This window comes from Neoarius graeffei, chromosome 28 (genome assembly GCF_027579695.1).
Source record: "Neoarius graeffei isolate fNeoGra1 chromosome 28, fNeoGra1.pri, whole genome shotgun sequence".
NCBI classification, from domain to species: domain Eukaryota; kingdom Metazoa; phylum Chordata; class Actinopteri; order Siluriformes; family Ariidae; genus Neoarius; species Neoarius graeffei.
Window position 1 is genome coordinate 46,335,645 of NC_083596.1, and position 15,233 is coordinate 46,350,877.

The 15,233-nt window shown below is 44.8% G+C and overlaps 1 protein-coding gene across 1 annotated transcript in view; it reads left to right on the forward strand.

Moving 5' to 3' along the window:
- The first annotated feature begins 329 nt into the window (after window positions 1-329).
- si:ch211-284e13.4 (insulin receptor substrate 1-B) overlaps window positions 330-15,233 on the forward strand; it is a 28,529-nt gene continuing 13,625 nt past the window's right edge. The window contains exons 1-2 of the mRNA XM_060913246.1: window positions 330-681; window positions 2,040-5,255. Of these exons, the coding sequence (XP_060769229.1) occupies window positions 330-681; window positions 2,040-5,255 (3,568 nt within the window). The remainder of the gene's footprint in view (window positions 682-2,039; window positions 5,256-15,233) is intronic.

The window sequence follows — 15,233 nt, forward strand, 5'->3', positions numbered from 1 at the left end:
GGATAGGATGGAAGGCAGAAAGCCAATCTGGCAACCCTGCGTACAGTAAATAGTTGTGGTGCGCTCTGTCGCGCGCGGCACGGCCTTCAGTGCAGACGTCGCGCGTGCCGCATGTGCGCGCCCGTCGGTTTGGGTTCGTGTTTGGGTTGCACAGGACGCCAGAGAGACTGGGAGGAAAACGCACCTGCTCTCTGATTTCGAGGGCACGATGAGGGGAGAAGGACGAGGACGATGAAGACCATAGCGAGCATAACGATGAGCGAACGTACAAAATAAGGATTCTTGGTCAGGGAAAAAAAAAAAGAAAAAAAAAAGAAAAGCAACCAGCAATGGAGAACCAAGCGGCGACGGAGCCGCGATGCTATGAGGACGTGCGCAAGAGTGGTTACCTGCGCAAGCCGAAATCCGCGCACCGGCGCTTCTTCGTGCTCCGCGCGCCTTCTGAGCGCGGCCCTGCCCGCCTCGAGTACTACGAGAGCGAGAAGAAATTCCGGAGCAAGTCGCCGGTGCCTAAGAAGGTTGTCGACCTGGAATCGTGCTTTAACATCAACAAGCGAGCCGACTCCAAAAACAAGCACATGATCGTGCTGCACACCCGCGGAGAGAGCTTCGCCGTGGCCGCGGACACTGAAGAGCTGCAGAACGAGTGGTATCAGGCCATGCTGGACCTGCAGTGCAGAAGTAAGCGAGAAATAAAAGAAATACACCCCGTGTGGTCTCGGTACCAAATTCGCCATCGATCCGCCCATCAGTAATCCTAATGCACATCCCTGCTGCGCGTGCACAAGCATCATAATTATGTCAGATGCATTTCCCCACACCCTGCTCGCATTTTCATGGATAATGCATGCATGCATGGCACGGCAGGTTGCACGCGAGTGTCGAATGCATTTTTGATATTTACCCATGTGCAGTGTTTTGGTGCAGTCGGGAATCACTACGGTGCGTGTGAGAGAGGGTGTCGCATTGTGCAACGGAGACTGCTGCTGCAGCAGCGCGCGCGGTCGTCTGTTTTTGGTTTTGGTGCGCGTAACCTACATTTCCGTGCCACAGCACCGCGTGTCGGGGAGGGCGTCCGCAGCGGCGACGTGTTTTCATTGGGAAACGGGGTTTCCTTCGCACGTCTCTCGTGTTTTGGCTGCTGCCGTGCTCTCCCACCCCATCTTTGCACGATCACAGGGTTGAACGAGGGCACCGTATCGGTGGGACGTGATTAAGCGATTTGCTCACCAGCCAAAGCCGTGTCCTTGCTCGCTGGATTGCCCGTTATAAACCTTGCTTTATCTGCTTGCATGCATGTAAACGCCCTTGTCCACTGTCGACTCATAGCCTACTCCCGACAAACACGTTTACTATACGCTGGCTGTGTGTTGTTGTTTTTCCCCCCCCCCCCCAGTGCATCAAATTCACAACAGATGTGCAGTACAAACACATGCATAATATGAACCATCAGAAATTATTTCAACATTTAATTATTTCACTTTCCTGAAAATGTGCATTACCTTGCATTATTTATTTAAATTTAGTGCATTCATCCTTTCGAGCAGAAAAGTGAATTCCAGACTTATTTTTAATCATCTACCAAAACATTCAACATTTTGCAGTTCATTCATTCATTCATTCATTCATTCATGCTCAGTAACTGCTTTATCCTGGTCAGGGTCACTGTGGATATGGAGCATATCCTTGGAAAAACAAGGCAGGAATGCACCCGAAATGGGATGCTAGACCATTAAGACACACACACACACACACGTGTACGTGTGTACACGTACCGTACATAGCCAATCTACCTACCAGCATCTTTTTGGGAGATGGGAGGAAAATGGAGAACCCAAAGGAAAATAACACGGACACAGGGAGAACACGCACTGTAAAACCTCACATACAGAAGCTGAGTGCTTTCTGACACACTATATAAGCACTGTAGACTTCATAATCAAAAAAATAAACTAATCCCAAAATTATGTTTCGACAGTATGCTATTTATATGCCATTATGCCATTTTAGTTGTTCTTTTGTGTCTGTTGTCACTGCAGGTAAGACTCCAGATGACTATGGCAGTGGAGGAGAATGTGGACTGCTATCCCCTGGACCTACTTTTAAGGAGGTATGGCAAGTGAAGCTATGGCCCAAGGGCCTAGGGCAAGCAAGGAACCTGATCGGCATTTACAGACTCTGCCTTACTGATAATACGGTCAACTTTGTTAAGCTCAACTCGGATGTACCTGCTGTAGTGCTTCAACTGATGAATGTGCGTCGCTGTGGCCATTCAGAGAACTTTTTCTTCATTGAAGTGGGCCGTTCAGCCATGACAGGACCTGGAGAGTTTTGGATGCAAGTCGAGGATTCTGTAGTTGCACAGAACATGCATGAGACTCTTCTAGAAGCTATGAAAGCCTTGAGTGAGGAATTCCGTCAACGGAGCAAAACCCAAGCAGTAGGTACTTCCTGCGGAGGCGGCACAGCCTCTAATCCTATTAGTGTGCCATCTCGACGCCACCATCCAAATCTGCCCCCTTCCCAGGTAGGCTTCTCCAGACGGGCTAGGACAGAGACTCCTGGTGTGCCTCACAGCACCAACACGTCTCCAACATCTCGACATGGTTTCTCCAGGTCACGCACAGCCAGTATTGGTGCACGGACAGAGGATAGCAGTGGGAGAATGACTGCTCTAAGCACCAGTCCAAGCCTCAATGGCTCCTCTTGCTCCACCACCCCTACCTTACGACCTAAACCTACAAGAGCGCCTACCCCAGCCAAGATCACACTTAGTTTGGCACCATACACCCCTAAGAACCCAGCACCTTCCCCAGCTCCTAGCCTCTCCTCTAGCTCTGGCCATGGATCAGAGTGTGGACTGACTGGAGCTCCATTAGGGACAATGCCCATCTGCACCTATGCTCGGATCCCACAGAGAGTATCCATGTCAGGTTCTCCGAGTGACTATGGCTCCTCTGATGAATATGGATCTAGCCCTGGTGAGCATTCCCTTCTTGCTGCAGGTCTCTCTACTGCATTAGTAGATGGCTCTACTAGCTGCATATTAGTGGGGCACAGAGACACGCCTCACAAGAGAGTGCATGGGCGCAGGATTCTTCGACGCTCCTCTAGCAGAGAATATGAAGCTGAGCGTAGGTTACTTAGCAAGCGTACTTCTCTTCCACCTTCCACTGCTCAGGAGCGCATAGTGCCTAATTGCAGGGAAGAAGAAGATGAAGAAGATGAAGACTATGCAGTGATGTCTCGCAGCACCAGCAGAGAATCATTCACCTCTCGTCGAGGCTCAGGAAGCTCAGTAACTCCAAGTGCACAAGTGGAAACTTCAGCAAATAAAGGCGTCAATACAAAGGAGGGTTTGGAGAACGCATCGATTGACAGTGGCTACATGTCTATGCTGCCAGGTGTTACAACTCCTGCAAGTCTGTCCCTTCCAGTGTCTGAAACAGAACCAAAGGGAGGGGATGAGTACATGACTATGACCCCTAACAGCAGTGTTTCACCCCCACAGAACATCCGAGTTCCTGTCTCTGAGGGCTACATGATGATGTCTCCCCACAGCAGCTGTTCACCAGATCTACATGGCATGAGTGGGTGCTTGTGGGGTAGCAGGAGTAGCATGGAGAGTCGAGCAGGTAGTGACTACATGAACATGTCACCCATTAGTGCCAGGTCAGCCTGCAGCACACCCCCTTCACACCCAGAACAACATCCTCTACAGCCCAAAACAGTGTACTCCTACTTTTCCCTGCCACGGTCTTACAAACATACTACTCTCTCTACTCGCATTGAGGATAATTTGGGAGATGGAAGAAAGCCAGATGCTATTTCTCGGGGTGAAAGTGTTTCTGGAAGGAGGACTGGACGTGGTGGTTATCCCAATAGAGCTGACTCTTCTGCTGGCCCCAATGGAGGTGGAAACCTTTCCCTGTCCTCCTCATCATTCTCTTCCAGTTCAGCAAGCACTGAGAGCTTGGAGGACAAACCTCTATCTTTGCCTGCTGGTGGAATTGGGAAGGCCACCAGGTCCAGCACAGGACACAGGGTAGGGGGTGTTCACCCTAAAGATTCAGCTCACCAGCAGAGACGAGGGCCAGGTGTCCAGAAACAGGGTCATCCACAGCAACGAAAAGGCAGGCCCTTTAGTCTTTTTGTGGACATGTCCAAAGCCAACACCTTACCGAGAGTCAAAGAGACTATACAGCCATTAGTACCCCAAAGCTCTGGTGAATATGTTAGCATTGTTTATCAGGGCGATCAGGGAACGTGCAACAGAGGGGTAACGGGTGTAGATCAGGAAACCACTGTAGTTCAAGGGCATTCAAGAGCCTTATACCAACCATCTTCATGCCAAGTTGGTGGTAACAATCTGCCCCGCAGTTTCTCAGCACCCCTCTCCACTTCCACCTCTGTATCCTCAGAGTATGTTAACATGGAGTTGGGCCATTCATCATCTCCTCTGTCCTGCACATCTCTCACTTCTTTCAGTCCCACCCCAGCAATAGCTCCAAAAACAAGAGAGAATCATGCGAGGGCTCCTCAAGTGGCACAGGAAGCTGAAAAGGGACATATAAAGAGTAGTATGTCCACTTTGCCCTCTGGGGACATGACTGGTGCCCCTTTCACAGACTACACAGAAATGGCATTTGGATTGGGTATAGTAGAAAGCCCTTTACAAGGTTCTAAACCAGGGCAAACAGCTGAGCCTTCCTCTGTTGAGCAGGAACAAAGCATGGATTTCCATTCACCCAAGGCATTCCCCAAATTAGACCAAGGCGCTAGACTGGTCAGAGCAGAATCATCAGCAAGACGACGGCATCGCTCAGATACCTTCAAGGCACCTCCAGGACTGTCTCCCTCTTCCTCCACCTCTGCTTTTGCAGAAGCTCCCCAGGCCACTACACCTCGATGCCATGGACTAGAGAGTCCTCTTTGGGCTACTGGGCAGCCATCTGCTGCACAGTGCATTGGTGCTGGGCTGGTAGCTCTAACTACAGCCCAGGCTTCATCTTTGTCACTGGAGCAAGGTCTAAACTACATTGACCTTGACTTGGCTGGTAAGGACAACCCTCAAATGAGCCTGGATGGATCTTCTGGGCCACACTTCACTGTCATGGGAGAAGGGTTAACAATGGGATTAGGTGGAACAGCAACTGGGGGAAGCAGCAACTCCAGCATCAACACATATGCCAGCATTGACTTTTTCAAGTCAGAGGAACTAAGAGTCCACCAAAATACCAGGAAAGACAGCAAAGGTTTGTAATTGAGTATAAATTTACATTGCATCACAGAATTAGTGATTATTATTTAAATTTACAAGATAATCATCCCAGAGGAATGATTCCCAGTGATCACAGAATTTCCAGATGATGACCCAGAATGATGCATAAATTGTGATTACCCAGGGAAATAGGTTAATATTGATAGGGTGTTTCGTAGGAGTTAATTTGCACACTCAATAAACGTTACTTACCCTTGGAATTTCTGTTATTGTAGTTTATCATGTATTGGGTTTGTTAACCGCGTGCTTTATATATTTGAGTCCACTATGTTGAATATGTACCTATTAGCGCTTATTTTTTACAATGTATGCCTTACATACCACGTTAGTTGTACATATTGCTTTGAAACATATCGGGATTATTTTAATTTGACCAATATTAATTTTAATTTTATGCTATATGCTAATGATAAATGTGTGTTATGGACATCTCTGCTTCAGTGTTTATTTATTTATGGAACAGGCAAACACAGACATTGGTATTTTAATTACAGTATGGCTTTGTTTGCAGCTTAAATATTAGTATGTCTTTCAGTCCTTTTGGTATATTAGTATTTGGAGACGAAGTGTAAGAAGAGTGCAAACATGAAGGTTTCCATGTAGTGGCACTAACCTATGAGCGTGTGTGTGTGTGTGTGTGTGTGTGCGTGAGAGAGAGAGAGTCAGTCTAAGATAAGGGTGTTAAATCTTATGAAGCAGTACTGGGTGAAAGTAGTAAGCATGGGTGTGTTTCTGTAAGGGTTTCCTTAGTATAGCCATATACTATGCCATTTAAAACATGCTCTGTGATTAGACATAATTAAGAAAGTGTAAAAGCGTGTGTGGGTTTGTGTAGAATATAATGTTTATGAGACGGCATACACGGCTGAAACTGCGAAGCTGTTGTTCATCACAGCTGAAGTTGTACAGCCATTGTGTGTTGGGACTGGGCCAGATATTTTAGGTGCTAGCTACTAAGGGATTCCGCTGTGCAGCCTTATAGTTGAATGCATATATTTAATGCACATGGTGATTGTGGATAATTACGGCCATTTAGGTTCACTCCTGCTGCAAATGGCCCTGATTATTGCTTAGTGTTTTCAGTCTCTCTCTCTGGGTGATTTTACATATGCTGTGCACCTGAATTGAACCCTGATATGTTTAGACCCTTGACATTTAGATAGGTGTGAACACAGCAGTCGCAGTTGGTACAGGCCATGAGAACCATTATCTGCTTAGTTTCTTTCTTTATTATAATATCATGTTCATAAGTGTTTTATTCAGATTAAACCACAGCAATTTGCCAGCAATTCCATTTTTTTTGTTTAATAGTCATTCCCTGACTTTCTCTTTTTTATTTATTTATTTATTTAATTTTTTTTTTTTTTAGCATTTTAAGAAAATTCATCAAAACACTCTGACCAATCAGAAGGCCACTGTTAAAAGTGGTCTCAACTTTTTTCCATCGCTGTATTTTGCCTGAAGGACATTAGAAATAGTCAAATCCTATTTATCACATTCACAGCCTCAAGGCCAATTTATGCTGACAACCCAGTCCTCGCAGATAGCGTCGCAGATAGCGTCTGCGTAGCCCCCCCACCTTCGCAGACGCTCTGCGCGCACCTCCCAAAAATTGTGACCACCGCAGAAGCCTCGCAGACAGCGTCGCAGACAAGAGGGCTCTGATTGGTCCACTCTACATCTGCTGTACACGCACTTCCGCTTCCCTACTTTCCCGGTTTGGTTTGTTTTCACGACCGCCATTTTTAAAAACACGAGCGAAGATGGAGCAGCACGAAGAGCGGTTGATCGAGGAAGTGAGGAAGTACGTACATCTATACAACTCCAGTTCTAGTCATTATAAGTAACCGGAGGATAAACACTCCACTAACCACACCCACCAACTACTCCTAGCGATTTCGCGACTTCACACCCCCTTGCGTTGTGGCGGTGAATAACATCGCGCACGCCTATTACTCCCCGCTCAACGATAAATTACAACTGTCTGCGAAAAGCTATCTGCGAAAGCCTTGTCGCAAGAGCATGCAGAGGCCCTCACAGATGCCCCTTTTCCACCAAAACAGTTCCAGGGCTGGTTCGGGGCCAGTGCTTAGTTTGGAACTGGGTTTTCTGTTTCCACTGACAAAGAACTGGCTCTGGGGCCAGAAAAACCGGTTCCAGGCTAGCACCAACTCTCTGCTGGGCCAGAGGAAAGAACCGCTTACGTCAGCGGCAGGGGCGGAGTTGTTAAGACCAACAACAATAACAAGACCGCGAAAGATTGCCACTTTTAAGTGACGAGAAGCAGCAGCTGTACAAACGCGAAGTCATCCATTATTATTATTTTTGTTGTTGTTGTTGCTGCTGCTGCTTCTTCCGTGTTGTTTTTGCTTCGATATTTGCGCCAAGGTTTATGCAAACGTAGCGACGTAACTGATGTATACACTGGTTCTCAGCTGGCTCGCAAGTTGAACGAGTTGTGAACCAGCACCAGCACTGGCCCCGAACCAGCCCTGGAACTGATTTGGTGGAACAGGGGTAGAGAAAGACTGTTGTTCCTGTAGGAAATGAATGACTTTCAGTATGTCATGTCATCTGTAAAAAGCAGTGAAAAGGTAGAATAAGTGCAATAGTTGATATTATTATACATCCACGACACTTTCGATGGAATAAAAACGTGTTCTATTCCCTTCTAGCGGGTTTCATTCATTTGGTTTGATAGCATGCAATATTGTTAGCACGTCGCTTATCCTAAGTGTATTACGCCATTCTACTTAATTAAGAATGAGCATTGAATATGGTTTACAATATTGCAAAGTTGTCAAGACAATATGACGTTACATGTCAGAAACGTAAAACTTCCGCGCGAGCGAACAACTGTGACAATTTGTAAACAGACATGGTTGCCAGGTTTGCTTCATTAAATAGGGAAGATTTGGAGAGAATTTTGAAAAAGAAAGACGCATTGAACACCTGAAAGGAATGTGTATGTATAATAGTAATATTGGCTGGCTTTTTTTTCTTGGTCTATTAGATATATTCCATTCAGCTACTCGTCTTCGACTTGTTCATTGTCGTGCTAACTGAATGGAATATATGTGTCAGATAACGGAATCCAGGGACACATGTCCGCCCGGGGGCATTTTGAGTTATTGACAGATTCAGAAAGTACAGTTTCTAAGCTTTCCAATGATGCCTTCCATGTGGAGATCTGACAATATTTGAAGAATGTGTGGCCTTTTGAAAGTGTATACTTCTTAAAACAGAAAAGGGAGAAAATCGCCCTCAAAGTTTTCCATCTCAGCTACTCTGGGTGTAGGGTGGGCACATAATGGTGCTCATTTGCATGACATTAAGGAAAACCCTACCCCCTACGAGCTAGCACGATGCTACTTTCATGTAAACAAAGATCACCACGTCAATTTTCCTTCCATGCAAAGTATGCCCAACACAATTATGAAGTACAAAAATAAGTCCTAAAGTATACTTTAACGTTTTGTGGTTGAAAAATTATTCACACCGTAAGAAAGATAGCACGATGATAACAACTAACACAACGCTAGTTTCATGTAAAGCCTCGGTCACAACTGGCCGTACGTGCTCCTATGGCCGGTCTACATGCAAAAAATGCAAGAAACGCACGGAGGGCGCGCATGAAACGCACGAGAGCGCACGTGTGACGTGCTGATTTTCAAGCCGTAGACTGGCCACAGAGGTTCTTTGTCATGTCAAACAAACTCTACGGGCGCTTACGTTTTTTTCAGGTTGCAAGACAAACTTACGGCCAACGCGCGTCTTTCTCCATGAACAAAAAAAACCACAGCGATTTGGGAAACGCCAAAAATCGCACGGCCAAAAAATCGTACGTCCGGTTGTGACCTAGGCTTAACCAAACCACAACACTCTCCGTTACATGCAAAAATAACCACACAGCCTTAGATTAATAAACTCACCCCATCAGAAAGAGAAACGTCGCCTTGCACACATCAGTGCCTCCGATGGAAAGTAGTCCTAGAACGGTCTGTGTATCATCCGATCATTCAAGTATTCCATTCAATCTGGAAAACGAGGTTGCTTTTTTTTTGCTAGAAATGGTTATCTCCGATGTAACTACCGTGCGTCTGTTTGCTTCGCGGTGTTTCAGCTCCTCTGCGCTCTGTTTAGCTTGCTCATTCCATAGTGAAATTACATGCCTGTATGCAGCTTAAGTAGCCACGAGCTCAGCTCGTATCATACAGCTGATTCGCGAAAAAAAAAAAAGACTTAAATCATCATGTGAATGGCCCATATGGTAATTTACCCACACCCCCCAGCAGGCTACAGTCCTGACAAAAACGAGACAATTTGCAACAAAAAATGTATGCTTTTCCAACAAAACAATCTATTATCTGAAATACTGATTGCATTCTTCAAGATCTCAACTTGCACATGATGGAAAAAAATGAAAATCACAAATTTAAAAAAAAAATGCTTCTTTTGCGATTATCTCGGATTCGTTTCGGCCGACATGCGTCCCTAGATTCGGTGAGGTGTCACATATTTGATATACCACTCAATGCCAGCCAATATTATTTAATTATAAGGAGTGGGAATATATGTATTGAAAGTCTAATACTAAGAAAGATAAATACTACTAAGAAAAATATACGTGTAAGTTTTTATGGAAATGAAAAGGAGGTAACCAGTCTGGATGCAGGAGGACAAGTAGGGACATGAAGTGTAGAGAAGGAGACAGTCACTGAGTGCAGAGTGTAAGGTGTCATTGTGAATGAGGCATTGCAGACGTGCAATGAACCCCAGTACCGAGGTGAGATGAGGTTAGGTGATGTGAGCTGAGAAGAGAAGAGGCGTCTGTAGAATGGCAAAGGTAGAAGAGAGCAAGAGTGGAATAGGACTAGTAACGCTTGGGCTAAAAGGTGTCCCAATTTTCGCTGGTCTTAAATTATTATCTTCCCAGATTACCCTGTGGCATGGGATGTACGGTAATCTGAGTCATGGCTGCTCCAAATTAAAATATTAAGCATGTTCAATATGTAAGACTCAGCATCCTGTAGTGCATGTGGAGCAAACAGTGATCTGAAAGCAGAAGCACCGTTTGCAGTGTTGGATTTGATCTGAAGTCACGATTGTTCATGAGACATTCTGTGAGAAAACGGAAGGCAAGAATCAAGGAGTGGGAGGCTGGCTTGATCCAGAATTGTCCAGACAGTCAGCTTGCTCTGGGTCAGAGAAGCCATAAATAAGCCAGACAATCAGTGGTCCGAAGAACACTGCTGTCCATTATACACGATTATTTCTAACATTTTGCATACTGCAAGAGATAAAGAGAATTTGAACCCTTATAGAGGTATGTTTTTGTAGCATATTAGTGCGTGAGTCTCAGAGTAGAATAGAACATGGATTTTCAAACCTTTAAAGTCAGATACCTCTTTAATTAAAAAAAAAAAACACCCCAAATCCCACTGATCTTTATTTACTGGTGATGTTTTTACCTTTGCTCTTCCTCTGTCGTCTTTTTGTCATGAGCATCTGTGACTTTGTTACATGGAATACTTTATCTCATATTTTAATGGGTCAGTTTTTCTCAATTTATCACTTTTTATGTGAATATTTAGTCACAATATAAGGACATTTTTCTTGTCTATCTGCAAGCCAAGGACTTTGCTGATACTGATAAAATGGAATATTTACTGTGGAAGAGCAAACAGCTTGGCAATAACAGTGGTACTCAAGGACCTCTTCTGGCTACAACCAATGCACCTCATAAACATCATCAGCGATAATGATGTTTTAGTATCAATAAAAAATTATTGCGTTTAAACAGAAAGCACTAATCTATAATGCGCTGTTGGGAAGTATTGTTCTAAACTTACTGAAAACTGTCCAAGCTAACATCAATAGCTTACCATTATTATGTCTCATGACTTGCCCTAAGATGATTGAGCAACTTGATCCCAGTGTGACATGTGGGAGGTTTTGGCAAGATGCACATGTGCAGTAATCTACATGTACAAATATTTAATTACCTCTGACTGTTACAAAGTGCACACAATGGAGACTTTTTCCGTAAATGCTAAATTAACATTCGAAACTGAATACGAATGTCCAAATCCACACATTTCTATGCATTACTTTGGCTTAATAACGTAGCGAATACTACAGTATTTTAATATTCCTTCCACTACTGTAGTATGTAGATTGCAAGGATTTCAGAATAACAAAGATAAATTGGTGGTTCATGACACCTATGACTTCTTATTGCTGCATTCCATTAGTGCTAAGGCTGTTAGAATATCTTAAACTCAGATAGTGTCAGGCATTTTCAAAATATGCTTTGTAAAAATATATTATATTTTTGTTTTTGTCTTTGCGTCAGTAGCATCAGACCTGACCATGACCTTCAGCGTATAACACTGAGCACTTGGCCTCATATTCTCTCTGTGAGCTCTGATGAAAAGGCTTGAGGCGTATTGTTGCACTTTTTGATTTATCATAAGTCAAAGGAAGTGGTGCCAATGATATTCCCTCTCTATTTCATGCTCTTTTCTTTGGCTACTGTGTAATTGCATACATTTACGGGGTTTGGGATATGGATGTCTTGTTGTTTATGTAGGTTATATTTCCGTATATAAATCTTCACACTCAAGTCCGTGTTTAAATGAGATGTGATTGGATTGTGAACTGATCTGTCTGCTGACCCATTTTACACACACACACACACACACACACACACACACACACACACACACACACACACACGCGCGAATGCATACAATCTTTGATTACATTTGTGAGGTATTTCTATACTTAGTATAGTCCGATGGCAAAAGATAGATCTACATGTCACTTGGGGCCCAGCAAATGACCTCATAATGACCTCATGTTGTTTATTGGTCAGGTTTTTATAATTCAACAGTATAGGATTTCAACAGTAACATCTTTCCAGAAGTGGATCCACAAGCTGAAATTCTGGGAAAACCCCTGGGATAAGAGTTAATACAATTCCCAGGAAACTGTAAACATGGCCCCTGTTTGAACAGAACAAATACATTATCAAGAAAGGGCATGATGTCTTATTGACTGTTTAGCACAAAAGGATAAATAGCACCATGAAGAAACGACAGGAGGGAAAGCCTAAACTAGTTGTTGTTGGCTAGTCGACCTATACAGTCATTAGTTGGCACTGTAGGAATGTCGCCTTGTTGGTGAGGTGGTCACCTGGCCTCTCCTACTGGCCTTCCTACTGGCCCCTACTACTGGTTGCCTGGCCCCTCCTCCTCTCCACTCCTGCCCAGCCCACTCAAGAATGCTGTCTGTCCTGGCTCCCTGTTGGTGGAATGACCTTCCCACTGAGGTCAGAACTGTTGACTCTCTGACCACCTTCAAGCGTAGACTGAAGGCTCACCTCTTCAGGCTGCACCTCTCCCCTTCTTACCTGCCCACTGTGCAACTGCGTTTCAGTCTCAACCAACCCAGGCTGTGTACGGTCTAGTGTGGAGTTAACCGCTTGAGTTCTGTATTTAGTTGTACTTTGTATGGTTGGTTTGTTTCCTTGGCTGTTTGCATATTGGTACTTCAACAGAATATTACACTTGGTATTACTGTCACTTCATGTACCTGACTTTTGCGCTCATTGTACATCGCTCTGGATAAGAGCATCTGTTAAATGCCATGTAATGTAATGTAATAAGAAAATAAAACAGTAGCAAGGCAGCCAGTAAAGAAATCAGCCTACATTTACTTTGTTAATCTGGAATGGTGGCACAGTGGTGGTTAGAACTGTTGCCTCACAGCAAGAATGTTCCGGATTCGAACCTCACATGCAGAGAGTAGCAGCGAGGAGCAGAAGAGGTTCAGCATCTCGATCCCAGGACCAACATGTAACTCATGCCCCTTTTCCACCAAAGCAGTTCCAGGGCTGGTTCAGGGCCAGTGCTTAGTTTGGAACCGGGTTTTCTGTTTCCACTGACAAAGAACTGGCTCTGGGGCCAGAACCAACTCTCTGCTGGGCCAGAGGAAAGAACCGCTTACGTCAGCAGGGGGGTGGAGTTGTTAAGACCAACAACAATAACAAGACCACGAAAGATCGCCATTTTTAAGCGATGAGTAGCAGCAGCTGTACAAACGCGAAGTCATCCATTATTATTGTTGTTGTTGTTGTTGTTGCTGCTGCTGCTGCTTCTTCTGGATTGTTTTTGCTTCGATATTCGCGCCAAGGTTTATGTAAACGTAGCGACGTAACTGACGTATACAGTGACGTAACTGACGTATACAGTGACGTAATGACGTGGCTTCCCTTAGCACCACGAGCTATGGAAAAGCAAACTGGTTCTCAGCTGGCTCGCAAGTTGAACGAGTTGTGAACCAGCACCAGCACTGGCCCCAAACCAGCCCTGGAACTGATTTGGTGGAAAAGGGGTAACAGGGGCCTTTCTGTGTGGAGTTTGCATGTTCTCCCTGTGTCTGCATGGGTTTCCTCCCACTTCAAAGACATGCAGATTAGATTGAACTTGTTGTATGTCGCTCTGGATAAGTGTGTCTACTAAATGCCTGTAGTTCAGACTAGATGAAGCCAATTCTACAGTCTGCTTCCAAAGGAATCTTTACAATCCCACTTGTTCCTGCAGTTATTTTTGTTGTCTTTGAAAGCTAAATATAATTTAAGTAAAATTCTTGCACTGTTGCACAGTGAATTCCATTACTGTGTGAGCACATTTGGTGCCACAGGTTGCACATCACTATCCAAGCCCACTCAGCTAGTTTAGATTGCGTTAGCAGAGCATGCCATAAGACAAAGGCTGATCCAGACTTGTTTGCAGATGCTTCTTAGTCTGGAATACCCTCCCAGACACTACTCTAGACATAGCAACCAAGGAAGCTCGGTCACTGAGCTATACTGAGGGCTCTGTTGATGGACACGAGCTTCCATGCTGCGCAGTCTCAGTTTCAGAATCATCTGTTTCAGCTGAGTCACCAGGTCATCCACAGAAGTGCATTTTTTAAATTGGTACATCCTTAAATGGTGTAATATGATAGACTTTATTTATTTTTTATGTTACTAGTGGGCGGCACGGTGGTGTAGTGGTTAGCGCTGTCGCCTCACAGCAAGAAGGTCCGGGTTCAAGCCCCGTGGCCGGTGAGGGCCTTTCTGTGCGGAGTTTGCATGTTCTCCCCGTGTCTGTGTGGGTTTCCTCCAGGTGCTCCAGTTTCCCCCACAGTCCAAAGACATGCAGGTTAGGTTAACTGGTGACTCTAAATTGACCGTAGGTGTGAATGTGAGTGTGAATGGTTGTCTGTGTCTATGTGTCAGCCCTATGATGACCTGGCGACTTGTCCAGGGTGTACCCCGCCTTTCGCCCGTAGTCAGCTGGGATAGGCTCCAGCTTGGCTGCGACCCTGTAGAACAGGATAAAGCGGCTAGAGATAATGAGACGAATTAGATGTTAATAATGTGATCTGAAAAGCATCTGTGTGGCTGTTACATTAAAGCTTGGGAAGGTCATTTTGGATAAAACCAGCAAGAGAAAGCTAGATTTTGAAAGTATCCAACTGAAAAATCCCACACCCTCCCTTCAGCCCTCCCTCCAAAGCCACTCCTCCAGAACACATGAATGTGCACTGCCTGATTACTCCTGAAGGATAATTCCAAGAGAGAGTATTGGGGGAGGGGAGTGTACCTCATGTATTATTCACATATAAGAAAACATCTAATATGACCATAAATGTAAACAATGAACATGGCTATTAGCACTCAGGACTGTTGACTAACTCGCTAGCTTTAGCAATGTTTGGAGTGTTTCTGCCTAGCCTTGTGGAAGACTCCAGTCACGTGCAATGAGTGCATAGGCAGGTAGGTAGGTAGACTTGCAGGTAGGCCATCTAATCATATCATTTCATTCAGACTGAATGAAACGATTGAACAGGCTTTTTATTCCTTTGTTCCTCTGTTTACTCTCTTTTCCCCCCTCTGTCT